This window comes from Silene latifolia, chromosome Y (genome assembly GCF_048544455.1).
Source record: "Silene latifolia isolate original U9 population chromosome Y, ASM4854445v1, whole genome shotgun sequence".
Classification (NCBI taxonomy): Eukaryota; Viridiplantae; Streptophyta; class Magnoliopsida; order Caryophyllales; family Caryophyllaceae; genus Silene; species Silene latifolia.
In genome coordinates, this window is record NC_133538.1 from 397,584,114 (window position 1) to 397,609,623 (window position 25,510).

The 25,510-nt window shown below is 42.3% G+C and overlaps 1 protein-coding gene across 1 annotated transcript; it reads right to left on the bottom strand.

Annotated features, from left to right (window-relative positions):
* Positions 1–16,300: 16,300 nt before the first annotated feature.
* On the bottom strand, positions 16,301–25,155 carry LOC141632155 (uncharacterized). The gene is made up of 3 exons (XM_074444729.1): positions 24,952–25,155; positions 16,981–17,593; positions 16,301–16,896 (listed from the first exon to the last, which is right to left on the bottom strand). Exons 1-3 carry the CDS (start codon positions 25,153–25,155, stop codon positions 16,301–16,303), a joined length of 1,413 nt encoding a protein of 470 aa, XP_074300830.1.
* Positions 25,156–25,510: the final 355 nt, after the last annotated feature.

Genomic DNA, 25,510 nt, shown 5'->3' on the forward strand with positions numbered 1-25,510 from the left:
ATACCTTATCTCTGCATCCAGTAGACTTTTACTTACGTAGTAGACAGGATGTTGTTGTCCGTCTGCTTCTTTGACCAAGACTCGCACCGACATTAGTTTTTTCTCGTGGATCGAATTATACTTGTCGGGGTTCATCTTTGACTGGTTTTGTCGGCGGGGAGGAGAGGATAGATATGTTTTCGGTCTTGAAAGGCGGCTGATGATCGGGGTCCATTGAAAGTACTTGTTCTTCCTTAGCAGGTTATAGAATGATTTGCACCTCTCTGATGATCTTGAAATGAATCTGTTCAGGGCCGCTATTCTTCCAGTCAGCTTTTGTAAGTCTTTGACCGTCTTTGGTGGTTCTATCTCCAGGATAGCTTTGATCTGTTCAGGGCTGGCTTCTATTCCTCTTTTTGTCACCATATAGCCCAAGAATTTTCCTGCTGAGACTCCAAAGTGGCATTTTTGTGGGTTGAGCTTCATATTGAATTTCTCCAGTATTTGAAAGGCTACTTCCAAGTCTTTGACGTGGTCTTCTACCTTTTTTTACTTGACTACCATATCATCTATGTAGACTTCCATGGTATCTCCTTTTTGGTCTTTGAACATCATGTTGACTAGCCTTTGATAGGTTGCACCTGCATTCTTTAATCCAAAGGGCATAGTAGTATAACAATATATTCCTCTCTCAGTGATGAAAGCTGTGCTTTCCTGGTCTCGCAGGTGCATCTTTATTTGGTTGAATCCACCGGAGGCATCCATGAATGTTAACATCTCGTGGCTGCAGCGTGGCATCCACCATTGCATCGATGTGTGGCAGGGGAAATGGATCTTTTGGGCAGGCTTTGTTTAGGTCGGTGTAGTCTACACAGACTCTCCATTTGCCGTTTTTCTTTTGGACGACAACTACATTTGCAAGCCAGTCAGGGTACATTACTTCCCTGATCATTCCCATGTCCAATAGCTTGTCAACCTCTTGGTTGATGATTTCATGCCTCTCTGCAAAAAATATTCTCCTCTTTTCTTTGTCTGTGCTTAAATGATTTGTCAATATTCAACTTATGAGTTATAATATCAGCATCTATGCCACCATATCCAAATGCGACCAAGCAAAAAGGACATTTTGGTTTTAAGAAAGCGACCAGATCGGGTCCGACCGAGTCCTGCATCGACTCTACAAGTACCTTCCGTCGGGAACTCGAATCCAAAATGACCTCTCCTGTTTCCATCTCGTGTTTGTGCAATATATTCTTCCCCCGACAGTGACTTTAGTTGCTATGTAAGGGACTTTCCTGACTTTGAAGGTTTCAAAGCCTGGGTGTAGCATTCCTGAGCCGTCCTCTGTTCTCCCCTGATGGTGGTTATCCCCCATTCTGTTGGAATTTTCACACATTGATGGTATGTTGATGGGATTGATTTGACATTGTGGATCCATGGTCTGCCCAGGATTACGTTATATGAGGATAGGCAATCCATTACTCCAAATCTTTCATATGAAGCCTCGCCTTCCACATAGGTTGGCAGGCTGATTTCTCCCAGGGTGTTCTTTGTTTCTCCGCTGAATCCAACCAGGACAGTGGATTTCTTGGTGATCTTTCCTTCATCTATATTCATAGCTTTTAGGATGTCAAGCATCACCGGGTTTATTGAGCTGCCTCCGTCTATCAGGATTCTTGATACCTTAGCTGTGCCAATTTGCATGGTGATTACAAAGCTGTCATGGTGTAGATCTGATATTCCCTGCAGGTCCGAGTCATCAAAAGTAATAGCGGGCAATGACTTGGACCTGGAAGGGGGCTGAAGTCTAGACTCCCTGGATATTCTTTTGGCAGCCGAGCTGGTTAGACCACAGATCTCTGATCCTCCATTTATGAACTTGACTTCATAGATGGGGGGAGGAGGAGGTGGATCTCTGGTGTTCCTTGAATCTCTTTTGTTTTGTCCTTCATCTTTGTTCTTTGGCTGCTGGATTAAGTCCTTCAGATAGCCTTTCTTTAGAAGATATGCCACTTGTTTCCTAAGTTGGATGCATTCTTCTGTAGTGTGCCCAATGTCCTGGTGGAAGTCACACCATCTCGTTGGATCTTTCCTGGGGTTGTCGGATTTCTTGGGCCATCTGACTGTATCTCCCAGGCTTTCCAGGCGTTTGATTAATCCTGCAGTATTAATAGAGAAGTTATATTCAGGAATAGTTAGTAGGCTAGAAACGTTACCTTTGTGTTCTTGTGCCATGTTGACTTCAGATCGTTCAGGCCTGGAATAGGGTGCTGATCTGGGGTTGCCTCCTTTCTGGTAGGAGCTTTTCCTGTTAGTGTGTCCATAGCCTTGCTTTCCTCCGGACGAGTTTGTCCTGAAGTTGAGATTTTCCTCCAATATGACATGCTCTAAGGCGATGGATTGAACAGTGGCAAAGGTTGGGCATGCCTTCTTGGTCAAGTCTGCATAGATGTCACTGTCAAGCAGGACTCCTTGCCTGAAAGCTTCTACCGCTGTGTTTCTTCATCACACCCTGGGAATGGCCATCTTCTCTTTGACAAATCTGGCCAGGAATTCTTTGAGAGATTCTTCAGGAAGTTGCTTTACCCTGAACAGGTTACTGGGTCTCTTGGCCATATCTCTGTTGCTTGCGAATTGTTAATTGAAGGCATTGATCAATTCTGAAAAATTCTTGATACCTCCATTTGGGAGATTAATGAACCATTGTAATGCTGCTCCGGTCAGGGTTGTACCAAAGCCTTTGCACATGCAGACCTGCCTGAGTTCACTGGGTATTGAGGCAGCCAACATCTTCTGTTTGAATATAGCAACGTGATTTTGTGAATCAGAGGTTCCATCATAGGTTCTCATGGATGGGACGGTGAATTTCTTGGGGAGATCGATCTTTGCAATTTCATCTGCAAAGGGCGAGCCAGCAAAGCTATCAATTTCCAATTCAGCCACAGGGTCTGGTACTCCGGGTATATTTTCTATTTTGTTGTGGAGTTTTTTGATTTCCTGAAGCTAGCATAGCCATCATTATTGCTGCTTCAGTTTTTTTTGTTTCATCATTGGAAATGGTTGGGGTACCGGATAATGTATCCTTCTCCGGGGTTCCAAAATTGGAGAAGTCAATGTTTTTGATAATGGATGAGAATGGGGTTCCTGGCTCGAATCTGGTCCTAGAGCCTGAGGCCTGATTTTCCAATTTTTTCCTCAGGCTAGACTCAGATTCCTTTAGCCTATTGACTTCTGCTTCTGCTTGGACTGCCTTCTCTTGAATTGCCTCTAATTCTTTGATTTTAGCCAAGGCAGCCGCTAATTGTTGTTCTGGGGTGAGTTCCACCATTTTTGTGTGTGAATATTAAACGAAAAAATGATAAAGGGAATTTTATTGGTTGAAGAACTAGATGCCCCACGGTGGGCGCCAATTGTTTTAGCAGGATTTTCCCTGAATAGGTCCGGCTAGATTAAAGAATAATTTGGGTATCTAGCTCTATAAGTTTGGAATATTGTAAATGAATAACAGGGAAAGATTAAGTATAAAGAATAATGTTTATCTTAATTAGATAAGCTGGATACAAATTTGTTTAAGTAACTGTGTGCTCGTAAAATAATGAAAAATAAGTAGTGAAGTGGTTTAACACTGATGAATGATGAATCAAATTACAAATGCCAGATTACAATATTTATAGTTATACAAATATAAACGTTACATTGATCTTCAACGTCTTCCTCTTTTGTTGGAGCTGTTACCGGATTAATAGGGCACATTCCCTATTAGTTCGGTTGACTCGTTCTCCTTTGATTATTTCTTCAACTCATTCTCCTCTTGTATGTCCAGGTTCATTGGTGATATAGCTTCATGGTTAGACTTTGTCTTCCTTGAGAATAGGACATGAACATTCATCTTCATATAATCGTTTTGTTGCTCTTCAGCTTAATCCAGCCTGTTTAGGTGTACTGCCAGGCTATTCCGTGCTTACCTTCAGGCCTTTCTTCTGGGACTAAGTAGCCTATTCATCCTGTAATATTCTTCATCTGCCTGACAGTGGTTAGAACTGTCCGGTCTCCGTTTGCCCCAATCAGCCTTGTAAGGTCAGGCCATGTTACAGTCAGACCAGGATAAATTGGGCCTAACAATTGCCCCTTGACATTTTACCCGTGCTGGATCAGGCCAGGGGTGAGATGTCAACTTTACCGGGTTAAACAATAAAAAGAATTATATTTACTCAATGACTCTTAGACTCCTAGTTACCGTTAAACACTTGCAACGGCTAATTTGTGTGATGTCATGCTGCCAGTTTTGCAATTCCTAGGGTTTTTACACCGTTAAACTCCTTCTATAAATACGATTCTTGTGATGATTTTGTTTTCCACCAATTTTCTTCCACTTTCTTTGCTAAATTTTTCTCTAAAATTCTTCCCTATTTCTCCTGAGTTCTTATTCTGCTAACTTATAAAATAAAATTCATCATAATAAACTAAAGTAGAAAAGGATATGGGAGCCAAAACGCCCCGCACCCCGTAAAGTCATTGATGAACTCCGAACCTAAAGACGTCCAGGAGGAGGAGATTGTTGAAATTGATCCTCCTGCTCGTGCTATAGCTTTTAAATATCAGGATTCTATCTTTTCTGCTCTTCAATCTTTGGATCCTTACTTTCCTGAAGAGAACTTATTGAAAACAAATTATGATAGGGTTTTAAGGGAGAAAAATATTATTCCTGATTCGACTGAGGTATGGATCCCTGAATCTTATCCAGTCAGAGCTAACTGGGTGTCACCTGGTTGGTTCTGTATTTTTGAATGGGCGTTCAAAGCAAGCTGTAAGTTACCTTTTATCCCTTTAATGATCGATACCATTCGTGCTATGGAAGTATCACCTTTTCAGATTATGCCAATGGTTTGGAAACTTATCCATTCTGATGAAAATTTATGTGCTAAGCACAATATCACAATTACCATTAACGATATCAAGGCACTTTATCATATGAAAAATCCTTCTCCTGGTCGTTTTAATTTGAGAATCAAGTCGAAGATGTCTCTATTAATCACTAACCTGGATTCTAGAGATGATAAAAGCTGGGCAAAGACTTTCATGTTCGTCCGGACTGAGAGCCTGGGGTCAGGCTTTGATTACCTGAGATATCCCTCTCTGGAAAGTGGTAGGTTTCCTGTACTGTTAATTTGCAATATATATTATACGAAATTAGGATGTTCTGAGTTTTCACCTTTGTATTTGATGATTTTTGCAGCTCCTGATTGGAACTCTGATCCCCTCGATGAGGAAGCTATTTCCAGGGTAGAGGCTTTCCTCGCTATTCCTGAGGAAGAGAGGGCCTGGCCTGCTAGTCTGGGCAGGGAATTATTGCCCCGGTATATGAAGACTAAGCTGAGCGCTTTCAGGGTGCCTAAAGGCAAGCCTAGTTCCACTGCTCTTTCCTGTATGTTTTCTGCATGTTTCTGTGTTTGATTATTGTCTTGTTATGTCTTCTCTTCTCATATTTATGTACATTCTTTATATATTCAAAGTGTTCGGTCTTCTGCTAGGTTGGCCACTTTTATCGCAAAAGATTTAAAAGTCGGGGTGGCTAGAATTGCTAAATGTACCCAAGAGCCGGGAGGCTAGTGGGAGCGATAAGACGCTTGATATTTTGGTTTCGATGTCCACCTCCCCAAGAACCGCCCAGGCTAGTATCACCGGAGGTTGTTCAAGCTTCTAAAAGGAGAAGGGAAGACGTTATTCCTGAAGAGGAAGGGGGAGAGAGAGAGCCTATTCAGGCTCAACCCATCAGGAGTGTCAGGCAAGTGCCTACCAAGATTGATGATATGGATTCTGCCCGGGCACGGATAGATGAATTTTCTGCAAAGATGGGCGGCCAGCTTTTGTCTGCCAATACCCTTGAGTCGTCTACTAGAGTGGTTTCTATTCTGACTTCTCTTGTGACAAAGGCTGCTGAACTCGCTGCTCAGGCTAAGGAGATTAGTTGTAAAGGGATGTTTCAGTTGTTCATGTGCTTTTTTTGTTGCTTTGTATCGAGCTGATTAATTTTGCTTCTTGTAGGGATTGGATGTCGGGTTGGCTACTGCTTGCCAGTTCAGGGATGCCCAGGCCAGGATTCTTACCTTAGAAGAAAAACTGGATAAGGTTAACTGTGAGCTGCACACATCCAGGGGTAATGAAGTAGTGCTTCAATATCAGCTGGCAATAGCTAGAGAGACATCCAGGGCTACTATAGTTTGTGAGGTGGCTGCAAAGAATGCTGAGAAGGTTGTCGAGCAGAGTTGGAGGTCATTGGGGAGAGTTGGCTGCTGAGAAGCAGACAATGCAGGATCAGCTGAGGAAGAATGAGGAGCTTGGTGCTGAGAAGGAATTAGTGGAGGCGCGGCTTGCTGATGCTGCTCAGTACTTTTTTGGGAAAGGCCGGGTTGATGCTATGAGGGATCCGGAATCTGACCGGGCTAATTGGGATCCGGACCGGGATGAGACCGCATTGGACACTCAGTTTCCTGATTTAGCCAACATGGGTCGGGAAGAAGAAGTGGACTCTCCTCCTTCCAAAGAAAAATCTGGTGATCAGGAAATGGTGGATGGTTGTGAGTCGGTTACTGGTGAGAAACCTACTTAGTTTGGAGTTTTTATTTTTTTCCTTCTTTTTGTTTTGGCCCATCCAGGGGGGGTGTTCCTGGAATGAATATTTAGGTATTTTTTTGGCTCATCCAGGGGGGGTGTCCCTGGAATGGATAATTAGGTTTGTGGCAAGGCCAGCTATTTTGGGTAAATAAATATTTGGTCTTTGTTGGTTCCTTTTTGTGTTTTGATAAGGCATTTGTAGTATTGAATGTCTTACTGGATCTGGCCAGTTATTCGGCTGGATCGGGCCAGTTTTTTGTGCTGGATCTGGCCAGTTTATTGTGTTATGGGTGGGGTTATTGCCTGTCTGGAGGGCTTACGTCCCCTGCCTGTCTGGAGGGCTTATGACCCATCTATGTTATACAATCCAGGAATAGATTTTCCAGGTTTGTATGTTAAGTTGAGCTCAGTATTTTAAGGCATGTTTTGCAACTGAAAATAGGGTATCAGTTGGATATTGGTGGGGTGGACCCCAATCTTTAAGATTTGTTTTAAATAAAATGCAGTATGTAAAACAAGTATTGAAGATTCTACTTGGTAAAAATAAGTATACGAATATTGACAAGTATTTGGGCACATAATAGAAGAAATTATATAAGGCATTTATTCATATAATGGCAAGTATCATACATTTAGTTTCACGTCAGGTCAGGCAAGAAATGTGAACATGAAAATTATACCTGGACCGGGAGATATATTCTATATGTGAAACAGTTTTAAGTGTGCAATATTCCAAGCTCTTGGGATCATTTCGCCGTCCAGGGTTTGTAATCTATAAGCTCCCTGGCCGACTATCGAGTCAATTAGGTAGGGACCTTCCCAGATTGGGGCCAATTTTCCAGCATTCTTTTCTTTTGTGTTTTGGAAGACTTTCCTGAGGACAAGGTCTCCTACCCTGAATACCCTGGCTTTGACAGTCTTGTTGTAGCTTTTTGCGACTCTTTGCTGATATGTTGCCAATCTAATGCTGGCTGCATCTCTTAACTTTTCCGTTAAGTCCAGGCTGTCCTCCATTAGAGGTATATTGCTTGTTATTGTGTTCAGGCTGCATCTGGCTGATGGAATGTCAACCTCAGCCGGGATTACTGCTTCACATCCATAGACCAAGGAGTAGGGGGTTTGGCCTGTGGATGTTTTAGGCGTGGTTCTGTCAGCCCAGAGGGCCAGGGGGAGCTCCTCAGCCCATTTGCCTTTCCTTCTTTCTAGCTTCTTTTTTATGCAGCTGATTACTACTTTGTTACTGGATTCTGCCTGACCGTTAACTTTTGGATATCCTGGCGTGGATGTTACCAGGTTAATGTTCCATTGAGCACAGAAGGCTGCTGTTCTTTTTCCCATGAATTACGTGCCATTGTCACATACTATTTCAGAGGGGATGCCATATCTACACATGATGTTGTGTTTGATGAATGCTATGACATCCTTTTACTTGACTTGCCTATATGAATCAGCTTCTATCCACTTGGAGAAGTAATCAGTCATTACTAGCATGAAGACTTTTTGTCCGGGTGCTTGAGGTAGTTTCCCTACTATATCCATGCCCCACTTCATAAATGGCCGGGGCGCGGATATGGAATGTAGTTCCTCAGATGCCTGATGGATATATGGTCCGTGAATCTGACAAGCTTTACATTTAGAGCTAAACTCCAGGCAATCGGCCCTCAAGGTGGGCCAATAATAACCTGTTATGAGTACTTTGCTTGCCAGGCTTCTTCCACCTTTATGATTTCCACAGTATCCTTCATGGATTTCTGATAATATCTGCTCAGCTTCTTGTGGCTCCAGGCATCTAAGGTATGGCCCAACCTGCGATTTCTTAAAAAGCACATTGTTAATAATAGTATATGAAGCAGCTTTTATTTTTAGTGCTCTGGCATCTTGTTTATTTAGGGGAAGGATTCCCTGTTGTAGCCAGTCATAGTAGGGTTTTGTCCAAGAATTAGCAACATAAATTGGAAAACTTTCATCTTCTTTATTTATTGCAGGTTCCAATAAATGTACGATGGGTATTTTGTCGAAGTCAAGGGGACTGAAGTTGGATCCTAGGCCGGCTAAGGCATCGGCCTGGGTATTCAAGTCCCTGGGAACTTGGTCAATATAAAAATTGCGGAATTTTGCTTTTAAAATTTGAACAATTTCCAAATAGAGTATCATTTTTGAGACTTTTGCAGTATATATTCCGTTTACTTGGTTGGAAATAAGAAGGGAATCAGTACGTACCTTTAGGTTTTGCACACCAAGGTCAATACATACCTTTAATCCAGCTATTAGGGCTTCATATTCTGCCTCATTGTTGGTAGCCTCAAATGCACAGCTTATGGCCTGTACTATCTTATCCTCCTGTGGCGATTTTAGTACTACCCCCAGGCCTGTGCCTCTCATATTGGCTGTACCATCGACAAATAGGGTCCATTCTAGGTCTGTTTGGTCGCTGGTCAGTTTATTTACCTCTTTTATCAGGTCGGGTTCTAGGGTTGGACTAAAATCAGCCACAAAGTCTGCTAGTGCCTGTGACTTAATTGCTGTCCTTGGTTCAAATGTTATGTTGTATGTGCTTAGCTGGACTGACCATTTGCACATTCGTCCGGACAATTCTGGCTTCCTAAGTACATACTTGATAGGAAGATTGGTTCTGACTATTATAGGGTGGCTTTCAAAGTATGGTATTAATTTTGTGCAACACATAATTAAAGCTAAAACATATTTTTCAAGTAGGCCATACCTGATCTCTGCATCCAGTAGACTTTTACTTATTGAGTAGACAGGATGTTGTTGTCCGTCTGTTTCTTTGACCAAGACCGCACCGACAAAGTTTTTTCGTGACTCGATGGTATACTTGTCGGGGTTCATCTTTGACTGGTTTTGCCAGCAGGGGAGGAGAGGATAGATATGTTTTCAGGTCTTCAAAGGAAGCCTGATGATCAGGAGTCCATTGAGTGTCCTTGTTCTTCCTTAGCAGGTTATAGAATGATTTGCACCTCTCTGATGATCTTGAAATGAATCTGTTCAGGGCCGCTATTCTTCCAGTCAGCTTTTGTATGTCTTTGACCGTCTTTGGTGGTTCTAGCTCCAGGATAGCTTTGATTTGTTCAGGGCTGGCTTATATTCCTCTTTTTGTCACCATATAGCCCAAGAATTTTCCTGCTGAGACTCCAAAGTGGCATTTTTATGGGTTGAGCTTCATATTGAATTTCTCCAGTATTTGAAAGGCTACTTCCAAGTCTTTGACGTGGTCTTCTGCCTTTTTTGACTTGACTACCATATCATCTATGTAGACTTCCATGGTATCTCCTATTTGGTCTTTGAACATCATGTTGACTAGCCTTTGATAGGTTGCACCTGCATTCTTTAATCCAAAGGGCATAGCAAAGATAAACAATATATTCCTCTCTCGGTGATGAAAGTCGTGCTTTCCTGTCCGGGTGCATCTTTATTTGATTGAATCCGCTGGAGGCATCCATAAATGTTAACATCTCGTGGTCTGCAGTGGCATCCACCATTGCATCGATGTGTGGCAGGGAAAATGGATCTTTTGGGCAGGCTTTGTTTAGGTCTGTGTAGTCTACACAGACTCTCAATTTGCCGTTTTTCTTGTGGACGACTACTACATTTGCAAGTCAGTCAGGGTACATTACTTCCCTGATCATTCCCATGTCCAGTAGCTTGTCAACCTCTTGGTTGATGATTTCATGCCTCTCTGCAGCAAATTTTCTCCTATTTTGCTGTACAGGCTTAAATGATTTGTCAATATTCAACTTATGAGTTATAATATCAGCATCTATGCCAATCATATCAAAATGCGACCAAGCAAAACAGGACATTTTGGTTTTAAGAAAGCTGACCAGATCGGGTCTGACCGAGTTCGGTGCATCAGACCCTACAAGTACCTTCCTGTCAGGGAACTCTGAATCCAAAATGACCTCTCCTGTTTCCATCTGTGTTTGTGCAATATATTATTCCCTGACAGGTGACTTTAATTGCTATGCAAGGGACTTTCCTGACTTTGAAGGTTTCAAAGCCTGGGTGTAGCATTCCTGAGCCGTCCTCTGTTCTCCCCTGATGGTGGTTATCCCCCATTCTATTTGAATTTTCACACATTGATGGTATGTTGATGGGATTTCTTTGACATTGTGGATCCATGGTCTGCCCAGGATTACGTTATATGAGGATAGGCAATCCATTACTCTAAATCTTTCATATGAAGCCTCGCCTTCCACATAGGTTGGCAGGCTGATTTCTCCCAGGGTGTTCTTTGTTTCTCCGCTGAATCCAACCAGGACACTGGATTTCTTGATGATCTTTCCTTCATCTATCTTCATAGCTTTTAGGACGTCAAGCATCACCAGGTTGATTGAGCTGCCTCCGTCTATCAGGATTCTTGATACCTTAGCTGTGCCAATTTGCATGGTGATTACCAAGCTGTCATGGTGTAGATCTGATATTCCCTGAAGGTCCGAGTCATCAAAAGTAATAGCGGGCAATGACTTGGACCTGGAAGGGGGCTGAAGTCTAGACTCCCTGGATATTCTTTTGGCAGCCGAGCTGGTTAGACCACAGATCTCTGATCCTCCATTTATGAACTTGACTTCATAGATGGGGGGGAGGAGGAGGTGGATCTCTGGCGTTCCCTGAATCTCTTTTGTTTTGTCCTTCATCTTTGTTCTTTGGCTGTTGGATTAAGTCCTTCAGATAGCCTTTCTTTAGAAGATATGCCACTTGTTTCCTAAGTTGGATGCATTCTTCTGTAGTGTGCCCAATGTCCTGGTGGAAGTCACACCATCTCGTTGGATCTTTCCTAGGATTGTCGGATTTCTTGGGCCATCTGACTGTATCTCCCAGGCTTTCCAGGCGTTTGATTAATCCTACAGTATTAATAGAGAAGTTATATTCAGGAATAGTTGGTAGGCTAGAAAGGTTACCTTTGTGTTCTTGTGCCATGTTGACTTCAGATCGTTCAGGCCTAGAATAGGGTGCTGATCTGGGGTTGCCTCCTTTCTGGTAGGAGCTTTTCCTGTTAGTGTGTCCATAGCCTTGCTTTCCTCCGGACGAGTTTGTCCTGAAGTTGAGATATTCCTCCAATATGACATGCTCAAGGGCGATGGATTGAACAGTGGCAAAGGTTGGGCATGCCTTCTTGGTCAAGTCTGCATAGATGTCACTGTCAAGCAGGACTCCTTGCCTGAAAGCTTCTACCGCTTTTCTTCATCACACCGGAATGGCCACCTTCTCTTTGACAAATCGCCAGAATTCTTTGAGAGATTCTTCGGAAGTTGCTTTACCCTGAACAGTTCGGGTCTCTTGGCCATATCTCTGCTTTGCGCGCTTGCGAATTGTTGATCAAGGCATTGATCAATTCTGCAAAATTCTTGATACCTCCATTTGGGAGATTAATAAACCATTGTAATGTCTTTGCTCCGGCGGTTTGTACCAAAGCCTTTGCACATGCGGACCGCTGAGTTCACCGGGTATTGAGGCACCAACATCTTCTGTTTGAATATAGCAACGTGATTTTGTGAATCAGAGGTTCCATCATAGGTTCTCATGGATGGGACGGTGAATTTCTTGGGAGATCGATCTTTGCAATTTCATCTCGCAAAGGCGAGTCGCAAAAGCTATCAATTTCCACTTCACCACAGGTCCGGTACTCCGGGTATATTTTCTATTTTGTTGTGGAGTTTTTGGATTTCCGAAGCATCGCCATCATTATTCTTTGCTTCGATTTGTTTGTTTCATCATTGGAAATGGTTGGGGTACCTGATAATGTATCCTTCTCCGGGGTTCCAAAATTGGAGAAGTCGATGTTTTTGATAATGGATGAGAATGGGGTTCCTGGCTCGAATCTGGTCCTGGAACCTGAGGCCTGATTTTCCAATTTTTTCCCCAGGCTAGACTCAGATTCCTTCAGCCTATTGACTTACATGCTTGCTTGACCTTCTCTTGAATTGCCTCTAATTCTTTGATTTTAGCCAAGGCAGCCGCTAATTGTTGTTCTGGGGTGAGTTCCACCATTTTTGTGTGTGAATATTAAACGAAAAAACGATAAAGGGAATTTTATTGGTTGAAGAACTAGATGCCCCACGGTGGGCGCCAATTGTTTTAGCAGGATTTTCCCTGAATAGGTCCGACTTGATTAAAGAATAATTTGGGTATCTAGCTCTATAAGTTTGGAATATTGTAAATGAATAACAAGGAAAGATTAAGTATAAAGAATAATGTTTATCTTATTTAGATAAGCTGGATACAAATTTGTTTAAGTAACTGTGTGCTCGTAAAATAATGAAAAATAAGTAGTGAAGTGGTTTAATACTGATGAATAATGAATCAAATTACAAATGCCAGATTACAATATTTATATTTATACAAATATAAACGTTACATTGATCTTCAACGTCTTCCTCTTTTGTTGGAGCTGTTACCGGATTAATAGGGCACATTCCCTATTAGTTCGGTTGACTCGTTCTCCTTTGATTATTTCTTCAACTCATTCTCCTCTTGTATGTCCAGGTTCATTGGTGATATAGCTTCATGGTTAGACTTGGTCTTCCTTGAGAATAGGACATGAACATTCATCTTCATATAATCGTTTTGTTGCTCTTCAGCTTAATCCAGCCTGTTTAGGTGTACTGCCAGGCTATTCCGTGCTTACCTTCAGGCCTTTCTTCTGGGACTAAGTAGCCTATTCATCCTGTAATATTCTTCATCTGCCTGATAGTGGTTAGAACTGTCCGGTCTCCATTTGCCCCAATCAGCCTTGTAAGGTCAGGCCAGGTTACAGTCAGACCAGGCTAAATTGGGCCTAACAGTGTCGTTCTGTCTGACCATAACATTAGTGGCAACTCATCTGCCCACTTTCCTCCTAACTCATGTAACCTCCTTCTTAGATTATCCATGATTATTTTGTTGCAGGATTCAGCTTGTCCGTTGGACTTTGGAGTCCTGGGTGCTGATTTCTTTAGAGTGATGTTCCATCTGGCACAATATTCTTCAGCATCGTTGGAGATGAATTGTGAGCCATTGTCACATATGATTTTTGATGGGATGCCAAACCTGCAGATGATATTTCGTTTAATAAAAGAGATGACTTGTTTGTCTTTCATTTCTGTGAATGCTTAGCTTGTATCCACTTGGAGAAATAATCTTTCATCGCTAGCATCCATATTCTGTTTCCTGTGGCTCTAGGCAGAGGACCCATTATATCCATTCCCCATGTCATGAATGACCAAGGAGAAATGATGGGATACAGGGGCTCTGCTGGCTGATGGATCATTGGCGCTGAGCGCTGGCAGGCATCACACTTGCGGGCATATTCTACTGAATCTGCCCTCATCGTGGGCTAGAAGTAGCCTTGTCTAAGGGCTTTGGTTGACAGACTCTTGCCCCCCTGCATGGTTTCCACATTCGCCACTGTGGAGGGCATGCAACACAGTCTGTGCTTCTTGCTTATCCAAGCACCGTAAGTAGGGACCTGCCAATAAATTTTTGAAAAGCACATCATCAATTAATATGAATATGGAGGCTTTCATTTTGAAACCTCTTATCTCCTTCTTGTCGTCTGGCAGCTTGCTGTGCCGTAGCCAATCTAAGTAAGGTGTCCGCCAATCCCAGTCATCTGCTTGGGTAGCTGGTTGATCAGGTATCTGGTCAGCTGCCTGGCCTTCTGTAGTTGTCTTAACTGCCGGCTCATCTTGCTGGTCCTCTAATTCCCCTCTGTCCACCTCTTCTAATTTCTGGATATAAGGTTCCAGCTTGTGTGCAATGGGGATGCTGGATAGTTCTGTTGGCTTGAACGTTGCCCCCAGTGTTGCTAGGGCATCTGCCTCCATATTCTGATATCTGGGGATCTGCTTGAGCTTGCAATTTTTGAATTTCTGCTTTAGCTCCTTCGCCACTTTTAAGTAGGCAATCATCTTTGAGTCCCTGGCTATAAATTCATTGTTCACATGGTTAACTATTATCAAAGAGTCACTAGATATTTGCAAGTTCCTGACTCCCAACTCCAGATCTAGCTGCATTCCTAGAATCAAGGCCTCGTATTCTGTTTCATTATTGGTTGCCTTGAATTCACATCTTACTGCCTGCGCTATCAGATCCCCCTGTGGTGATTGTAGGATTAGTCCTACACCTGCCCCCCTCTGGTTGGAGGCTCAATCGATATGCATCTGCCAGGTCTCTGTTTCCTTGCTCCCTTTAAGGGTCAGGATCTCCTCGTCTGCCAGATTCTGGATAGCTGGGCTGAAGTCTGGCACGAAGTCTGCCAGCGCCTGTGACTTGATGGCTGTCCTAGGGTCATACCTGATGTCATATCCACTGAGGTGTAGGGACCATTTTGACATTCTACCTGATAGCTCAGGTTTCCTTATCACATATTTCAATGGGTAATTAGTCACAACATGTATGGTGTAGGACTCAAAGTAGGGGTGCAGCTTATAAGATACAACTACCAGTGCCAATACTAACTTTTCAAGAGATGTGTACCTGGTCTCTGCTGGCAGCAGAAACTTGCTTACGTAATATACTGGCTTTTGCTCCTTGTCCTGCTCTCTAACCAGAATTGCGCTTACTGCTACCTCTGTGACAGCTAAGTAAAAGAACAGTGGTTCTCCTGGCTCCGGTTTTGATAGTAATGGTGGGCTGCTGAGGTAGCGCTTCAGCTCCCTGAATGCCCGGTCGTGGTTTGCAGTCCACTCGAACTTCTGGCTCTTCCTCAGTATGTCGTAGAAAAGTCTGCACTTGTCCGAGGATCTTGAGATGAAACTGCTCAAGGCTGCTACTTTGCCAGCTAGTCTCTGCACGTCTTTTGGCTTTTCTGGTGACTCCGGTTGTAATACAGCCTTAATCTGCTCATTGCTGGCTTCTATCCCCCTCTGGGTTACAATGTAACCGAGGAACTTGCCGGAGGACACTCCAAAGGTGCATTTGGACGGATTCAGCTTAATTTTATATTCTTTGAAGGTATTGAATGTTTCTGCCAGATGTTGTATGTGATATGTGGCTTTTTCTGATTTCACCACCATATCATCGATATATACTTCTATGGTTCTTCCTATCTATTCTTTGAATATACGGTTGACCAGCCTTTGGTATGTGGACCTTGCGTTCTTCAGGCCGAATGGCATGACATTGTAACAATATATTCCTCTCTCAGACATGAATTCTGTGTTTTCTTAATCTGCATGATTCATCTTGATTTGATTGTAACCACTCCGAGCGTCCAGGAATGTTAATATTTCATGTCCAGCTGTTGCGTCGACCATTACGTCAATGTGTGGTAACGGGAAAGGATCCTTGGGACATGCCTTGTTGAGGTCAGTGAAGTCCACGCACACTCTCCATTTTCCATTCTTCTTAGGTACCACTACTACGTTTGACAACCACTCTGGGTATTTCAGCTCTCTTATTTTGTTTGTTGCCAGCAGGCTGTCTACCTCTTAGTTGATCACCTTATTTCTCTCAGCTGCGAACTTTCTCCGTCTCTGCTAGATGGGCTTGCATTTTGGGTCCACGCTGAGTTTGTGTGTTATGATGGACGGGTCTATTCCTATCATGTCGTCATGTGGCCATGTGAAACAATCCATGTTAGCCTGTAAGAATTTGATTAGGTGTTGTCTTAGGTTTCCTATGCATCCAGCTTGTCCAGGTTGATCTGATCTAGCTCCTCAGCTGGAGGCTCAATGTATTCGTCCTGGACGTGCTGCTTTTGTAATTGTTATGCTGGGGGGCTGGCAGTGCACTTTAGTGCTTTCTTGTAGCAACTTCTAGCTTCCTCCTGGTCTCCTCGTATTGTTTCTACTCCCCATGGTGTAGGGATTTTTATGGATTGATGATGTGTTGAGGGAACTGCCTTCATCAGGTGCAGCCATGGTCTTCCAAGGATGACGTTGTAGGTAGAGGGTCCATCTATGACTAAGTACTTTACCTGCTTGTTGACTCCTCCCACGTAGGTTGGGATTACTATCTCACCCAATGAGCTGGCTGTCTCCCCACTGAATCCTACCAGCGGGATTGTCTTCTTCTGCAAATCTTTCTCGCTGAACCTCATGTTTTCTATGGTTTTCAACATGATCAAGTTAACACAACTACCAGTATCTACCAGGACCTTTCTGACTGTGCAGTTAGCCATTGACAGAGTTATAATGAGTGCGTCGTGATGCTCTCGTTCGTCACGTATGTCTCCTTCATCAAAAGCAACGGAAGGTAGATCACTATGAGAAATTCTGCAGGAGGTTGCTGGCCTATCTCCCTTAGTCTCAGTGGCATGCCTTTTGGCTGCTGAATATGTCAACCCACTCAGATCTGAGTCGCCTGTTATCACATTTATTTTCTTCGTACATGTAGGTGGAGCTGCAGGCTTTATGAACCCTACCTTATCCTACTGCTTGCCCTCACGTGGAAATAGGTGGCTCAGTTCTCCCTGTTCGTACAGGCGCTTGATTTTCCTTCGTAGTGTGTAGCAATCTTCAGTGTTATGCCCAATGTCACGGTGGAATTCACACTTCTTCTTGTTGTCTTTTCGCCATGCTTGTCCTTCTACTTGTGGTATGGGCCACCTTACTCCATCTCTGATCTCCCTGAGTGCTTTTAGGATTCCTTTGACGCCAGTGGTGAACCCATATTCTGCCAGTGTGGGGAGTTGCTGATTTTCTTCTCTGTTGTCAACTCTGTTAACTCCCCTTCCATATGGCCTATATCTTTCCTCCCTCTTGTTGGTAGACTGCTTTCTACTTGACTTCTCCATGGCTAAGGTGCTGGATACGCTTGGGGTATTAGGCAGGCTAGCTCTGGCTAGGATATCTTCTTCCAATCTGATTGCAGCTGCTGCTTTTTCCTGTACTGCCTCGAAGCTGTGGCAAGGGTGCATGGTTAGCTGTTTATATAGGTTAGACCCGTGATGTAGGCCTCTTATGAAGGCTTCCACTGCTGTTGACATGTCACATTCCCGTACTGTCACCTTCTCATTCTTAAATCTAGTGTTGTATTCTCCAATAGTCTCACCAGCTCCCTGTACAATTCTGTACAAGTCTCTTGCATGCTTCTATGGTTTTCGGTTGCTTGCGAACTGCTGGGTGAATGCGTTTACTAGGTCAGCAAACGTGGAGACCGACTTGTTAGGCAAGCTTACGAACTATCGGAGTGCTGGCCCTGACAATGTGGATCCAAACCCTTTACACATGCATGCTTCTTTTACTTGTCCTACAGTGTAACACCCCCATACTCCAAGTGCCTTACCAGGACCACTCAGGTATAAGGATGCCACCATCTCGGTTACCCGAGGCATGATATTCATAAGACAATAACGAAACAACTTTAAAAGTAAATGAAGTTTAAAGTGATTACATAGCCATTCCAAACTGATAAAAGAAATACAAGATTCTCAGACGGTCTACTGCTAAAACTATCAAAGCTATAAAACATCGTCGACACAAATGAAGACTTCTAATCGCCACGTGATGACTCATCCCAGCTATCCCATACGCATCATATCATACCTGCTCAATAATCGCTCACCACCCCCGAATGGATCACCACGCTTTTAAAACATTTAAACGGGTCGATTAATCACACAACTCAATATATCAACAATAAGATAAACAGACAGTTTAACCGTCACACACACACAACCACACCAATCCCAACAATCTCAATCACCGATCGTCCACCGGACCCGACCACGCCGCTGGGGGACCGTAGCCGTACCCACCAAATCCCCGCTCCTCATAATGAGCGATAACCCTGTCCTTTAATGTGCACATCCCCTTCCGTGGCGGGTTCCACGAAGGGCGAAACTAGGGCGTGAAGCCACTTCCGCAAGTGACCCCACTCAGCCGAGGACACGCCTCGAGAATCAGAGATAAACAATCACAATCAACAAACCGTCACAATACAATTACTATATTATTCAATCAACCACAACATATCAACAATCATCCCATTATGGGACTAATACTGAGTAGGAAATCCTACCTAGAAAGCAAAACTATCAGACGGTCTCTACAGCTGTATCAAAAAGCTTCTTCTACGAAACCTCCTCCTATCATACAACATACAAATGCTACCAAATCACAAACTACTCAAAAACCCCCAAATCCCTAGATTAGGGTTTAACCAACTTAAAGGAAAGATAACAAAAAGGGTACATAGATCTTACCCTTGACGCAAGGATCTCAACAGTGTAACAAACGATGAAAACCGACCTTCCAAACTCCGGGATTTGCTAACAATGCGATTAAGATGATGAACGTACTTGCTTTCTCTCTTTGACAGTAAATTAGGTTTTGCAAAAGTGTTTAGTATAATGACGAAGAAGGTTATATATCTTAATCGCATAATTAACAAAACCCGAGAAAACTCCCCGTAAACCGGCTACTCGATCGAGTATCTAAGGTACTCGATCGAGTACCCCCTTACTCGACAGAGTAAGGCCTACTCGATAGAGTACCCAAAGACTCATAAATACGGAGTATTACAGTCTTCCCTCCTTAAAAAGAACTTCGTCCCTGAAGTTTAACCGATACTCAAAAACAAACATACTAACTCGATCAAGACACAACAACGTGACTAAGAACTCAAAACAAAACTCCAACCCAAACATGAACTCGTAACACCAACTCCACTAACTATTCCTACCTCCACAACATGGCTCACGATATCGTATCGACTCCATTATATCTCTCTCAACACTAACTCCATACACTACCAACTAGCTCCATAATACATCATCCAGAGCCAATCCAATATCAAAATACCCCTAACATCAAACGGAATGTTACATTCTACCACCCTTAAAAGGAACTTCGTCCTCGAAGTTTACTTACACTCATAAACATCATCATGCCACTATCAAAACTCTCGAACTCCTAAACATCACACTACTACAAGCACGGCCATGGCCTTATAACAACATCAACCACAAAACAAATCCCTCCTTTACGCTATGCTAACACTCTACTTCCAATTATTTTACAACATGCACAACCATGAAACTCTCTTTTATCGCATCCTACTCCTCTTAAGACAAATGTTACGTCCTCGTAACTCACTAATACTAAATCCTTAGTTAAATCATCTCATCATCCTCATCACCACCACATGTCAAAGATAACCGCCTATAACCTCATTTCTAGAACCGTTCCTATTTCCAAGGCTTTCTTACTTAAACAGTTCTCATACTCAAATTCACTCTACACTCCATCTAACTAATACCGCAAAACCCTTAGCATAACCAATACTCCAACTCTTCCACATTACCGCAACATGACATACCTCTCTATATAGACTATATAAACTTCTATCGCCAACAGCATAACTCACGATCCACACGTGTTACGTACACTCACACAAGATCCTTAAGTTCTTTTCTTTCATCACTGCAAAACTCATACATGACTTAACAAGACACTAAATCCAAACACCCTTCCCTCACTGGCCCAACGAAAGATCAAAACCACCTGAAGCTTTCAGATCATTACCATACATGTTCTACGAATCACTTGCCATGACTATGTTCACCGATGTCTCATCTATAACAAGGTCAAATGTTCTGTACAACTTCTTACAACTGTGCCTTATCAACAGAAAATCATTATACCATCACAACAACAAAACATACACAACTTTCTCCCATATCATACTCTACCCTCACACCCAAGTTGAAACTAGTAAGAAACATCAACAGACAAAACAACAGTCTACATGTCCAACCAAAACTCACAATGAACAACAGCAAACAAAACAACAATCTATGTATAACTGGTATGCACTTTCGAAAACTCGTATCATAATCATCCCGCCTACTCCACCACAACCGGTGACGGCATCACAACACCATCACCAACAACCGCACCGCAGTGCGAAAATACCCGCATCACAACACGAAGTACCGTGCCCGGATCACCACTCGAGGCACCACAACCGCACCGATAGGCATCACAACTTACTCAAACCCATAAACACTGACTCAGCATAACTTCTCAAACAAGAAAAACTTACTCAAATCCACTTTATTAAATCACAACGCAACATATTATATGGATAAACAGATAAACACCTCATGAACATCATCTCTACCTTTTCACGGAATGCGCATGTGTTATCAATACACATAAAATTATAACTAGCCATGCCAAATCAATCAAATTATTACCTTTTTAGCCTCATTCCATCAGATTGTCGTACCCTACATACATCACAAACATTCATATAACATCTTTATAACTATCACACCATACCGCTTCTCGTGAGGTCAGAACCTCACACAAACATTTATACACATCATAGACCCATAATCACATCCAACTAGCCAATCCTGATCACGTAAGTTACCACTCGATAAAGGTTACCTGTCGCCCGACCTTAACTCATATGCCTCTCATAACATATTTTCCCATTCGCATAACCATCACCTCATGCCATACCATTAATATTCAACCACTAGCGCTCGCCTCATATAACCACATCTTATACTCCCTTACAGCCATACATATCAATCTGGCCTTTGTAAAATCAACCCCTCTAGGACTGCTGTCTTTCTTATCTATCATCACCCTTAACCACTAGTGACAACACCACAATACCACCACTGCTCGTATATCAAACCTCTTACACTCATATCAAAACAACACGGTTTTTCTCCTATCTTTGGTTAACATCCCCAAATAAAGAACATCAAACCCATCAACAAAATTACCTCAACATTATTCCCAATACTATCTTAATTGTATCGTCATCTAACTTTCCACCAAAAATCTCTTATCGTGTAAATACTCCACCAACTCTTACTCCCTTAATTCCTCGAAACTCATTATTAATCATGTTATCGTGAAGCTCCCATATAACCATTAACTAATATCCTCATGATAATATCACACATTTCGATGATTCCTTACCTTTATATCACATAACTCTGGTGAAAATTTTCCTTAGCTTACTTTTTACTCTTCTTTTCTGTTCACATTCAACAATACCATTTAATAGCTCAACTCCTTATTACTTCTATCTAATTCTTTAGTGCTCCGGTTACCTTCTCATTCTGCCAAAGCTCAAATCCCATTATTTCATGTCGATATCATCTCACTCTTTCTTACCATGGATCTTCTCTTATTATGCTATCGCTCACACTTATCACTAACCTATCCATAAAATCAACGTTCACTGCTTAAACAACTTCATTTCATGCCGTTAAATGCCCAAAGAAATCACACGTAGTTTCACCTCTTAATAAACCAAATCTCCCAAACTCACTCACTGTCTACAAATCCACCTCGCGACATATCTCCATAAAGTTCAGTATATACCACTCATCTCAACCCCTTTAAAACGAACTTTCACTACATATATTCTTGACCCACACGACACCTAACCATCTCACTCCATAATTCTTTACACATCTCAAGTTGCCACTATCAAAACCTTCCTTTCAATCTTTTCATTCTCATGTTCCTTAGACCCACATCATCCCTTACCCACTTTCACTTACTTTTTACATCACTCAATTTCGCGAATAAATCACTCACCACGTCTCACCAAAACTTGCACCATGCCTCAATCCGCTCATCAATATTCTTTTTCTTTTTCCACTTCTCAGCACAACCACATATAGCTCATCTCCTCCCACCAAACTCATACTCACCATAAGGTGCCACTCACCACCCCATAGATTGGGTAACTTACGTATCAAGACCAACTTACATGTAAAACAATGCATAAAGAAGTAAAATAACAACTTTGAATTAAACATAATATGCAACGAATGTCAAAAGATATGCATATGACCCAAAACAGGGGTCACTAGATCGAGTACCGGCCACTCGATCGAGTAAGGGACTTACTCGATCGAGTAGGTGAAGATCAGAAGCACGTAAAACAAATCACCAGCGCTACTCGATCGAGTAACTAACGTACTCGATCGAGTTCCCCCTTACTCGATCGAGTACTAAGGCTACTCGATCGAGTACCACAATTCTCAGCACTGTCCAGTTTTCGTAAAACAGTCATAACTCACTCATTACTTGGTCGTTTTGGGCGTGTGACCTATCGTTAGAATCGTAAAAGGACAAGCTATCACCTCCAATTGGAATCACATCAAAATCATTTATGCATCTCAAGTTATAACAGTTTAAAGACAACCTCTTTATAATCGAAAAACACAACTACTTGATTTTACTTCCAAAAAACTTAAACAACAACCAAGCAAACAAAACCAGTCCAAAACTCATAAGACCAGTATTCATAATCATATGTTACTATTTTCAAAAGCCAAGCAGCAACATTAATCATGCACATAGATTATTTAACTTGTCAATCACGATTTACTACATGCTTTTATTTTATAACTTTACGTACACAATAACATAATATACAACATAAAATCCCCTATTCACATGTTACAAACATTGCCATATTATTAAAATACATTACCCACATAAACATGTTCCACACATGAATTTCATATTTTTATGCAATTACTTACTTAATCTCTTCCAACCAATTCATTCATTACAGCTACACACTTCTTACCACATATACACATGAACAATAGTGGACAAGTACATAAACTTATCATGCAACCTTATGCAAACCAAATATACGTATACGACACAACATTCCTATGCACATGTTATTATTATGCCACATTATAAATCATCTATCTGCAACATCATCATTCATCACATATTATCACATATGAACTACTTCCTTTTTCTACCACATCATTCATCATTCTCTTATACTTTTCCTATAATTCAAAACAACATTGTAAACCAACTATCATGCTTTCAATCAATAGCTTACGAAATCACATCATCACCATCTTTTCTACACATTCCCCATTCTCCACATACATACATCTACCGATTCATGCCCCACATCACCATATAGGTACACAATTCACAAGATAAACACATAGCGATCCCGACTCATATCCCATGGTGACCGGTTCAAAATTGTAGGGCGAGTTCGCGACTTTAGGACGTCTCCCAAGCCTTTGCATTAGCTCCTACAAACTTTACCCCGGGTTCATTTTAATTGACTCCCTATATTCATTAAATTCATTGGTTACAGGTTTCAGGATCGTCGCTGTGATACCATTTGTAACACCCCCATACTCCAAGTGCCTTACCAGGACCAGTCAAGTATAAGGATGCCACCATCTCGGTTACCCGAGGCATGATATTCATAAGACAATAACGAAACAACTTTAAAAGTAAATGAAGTTTAAAGTGATTACATAGCAATTCCAAACTGATAAAAGAAATACAAGATTCTCGGACGGTCTCATCGCTAAAACTATCAAAGTCAGAAAACATCGTCGACACAGCGGAAGACTTCTAATCGCCACGTGATGACTCATCCCGGCTATCCCATACGCGTCATATCATACCCGCTCAATAACCGCTCACCACCCCCGAATGGATCACCACGTTTTTAAAACATTTAAACGGGGTCGATTAATCACACAACTCAATATATCAACAATAAGATAAACAGACAGCTTAACCGTCACACACACACAACCACACCAATCCCAACAATCTCAATCACCGACTGTCCACTGGACCAGCCCTGCCAGTGGGGGACCGCAGCCGTACCCACCAAATCCCCGCTCCTCATAATGAGCGATAACCATCTCCTTTAATGTGCACATCCCCTTCCGTGGCGGGTTCCACGAAGGGCGAAACTAGGGCGTGAAGCCACTCCCGCAAGTGACCCCACTCAGCCGAGGACACGCCTCGAGAACCAGAGAAAAACAATCACAATCAACAAACCGTCACAATACAATTACTATATTACTCAATCAACCACAACACATCAACAATCATCCCATTATGGGACTAATACTGAGTAGGAAATCCTACCTGGAAAGCACAACTATCGATGGTCTCTACAAATTTGTATCAAAAGCTTCTTCTACGAAACCTCCTCCTATCATACAACATACAAATGCAACCAAATCACAAACTACTCAAAAACCTCCAAATCCCTAGATTAGGGTTTAACCAACTTAAAAGAAAGACAACAAAAAAGGGTACATAGATCTTACCCTTGACGCAAGGATCTCAACGGTGTAACAAACGATGAAAACCGACGTTCCAAACTTTGGGATTTGCTAACAATGCGATTAAGATGATGAACGTACTTGCTTTCTCTCTTTGACAGTAAATTATTTTTTGCAAAAGTGTTTAGTATAATGACGAAGAAGGTTATATATCTTAATCGCATAATTAACAAAACCCGAGAAAACTCCCCGTAAACCGGCTATTCGATCGAGTATCTAAGGTACTCGATCGAGTACCCCTCTACTCGACAGAGTAAGGCCTACTTGATAGAGTACCCAAAGACTCATAAATACGGAGTATTACATACAGTCGTCACTGTCATCATCTTCTGCTTGTACTGGCTTATGTGATCAAAGGGATCCATCATGCCATTAAAGAGAGGCATGTTTGGATTTGTGAATCCTTTTGGCATGGCAATAATGGATATGGCATCCACAAATGGTGAGTCAGCATAACTGTTGGGTACCGCCTTCTCAAGTGGGGATGGCAATCCTGGGACCCTGCTCAGCATCTCCCTTAGCTCCAAGTACTGTTGGTTGGTCACGCTTCCTGAGTCTGTAGCTCGTCTTTTTGCTACCTGCTAACTTTATGTACTGCTTCCAAGTTCAAACTCTTGAAGGTTCTGATGTGGCGTGGCAACTAATGGGGTTGAAGTCATGAGTGTTCCCTGATGCCAGCTTTCCTGCGGGCTGCCTACAGATCCTGCACCAGTTGTCTGATTAGTCATCACAAAATTACGAACTGGGAGGTTACCTGACTGTGCTTCTACGTGGTTGGCTGGCTGCCAGCTATCTGGTGTGAGGTATCCCAGTCCTCGTGGGGTTATCCTTTCCTCTGATGATACTGTTGTCAAATTTAATCTCGTC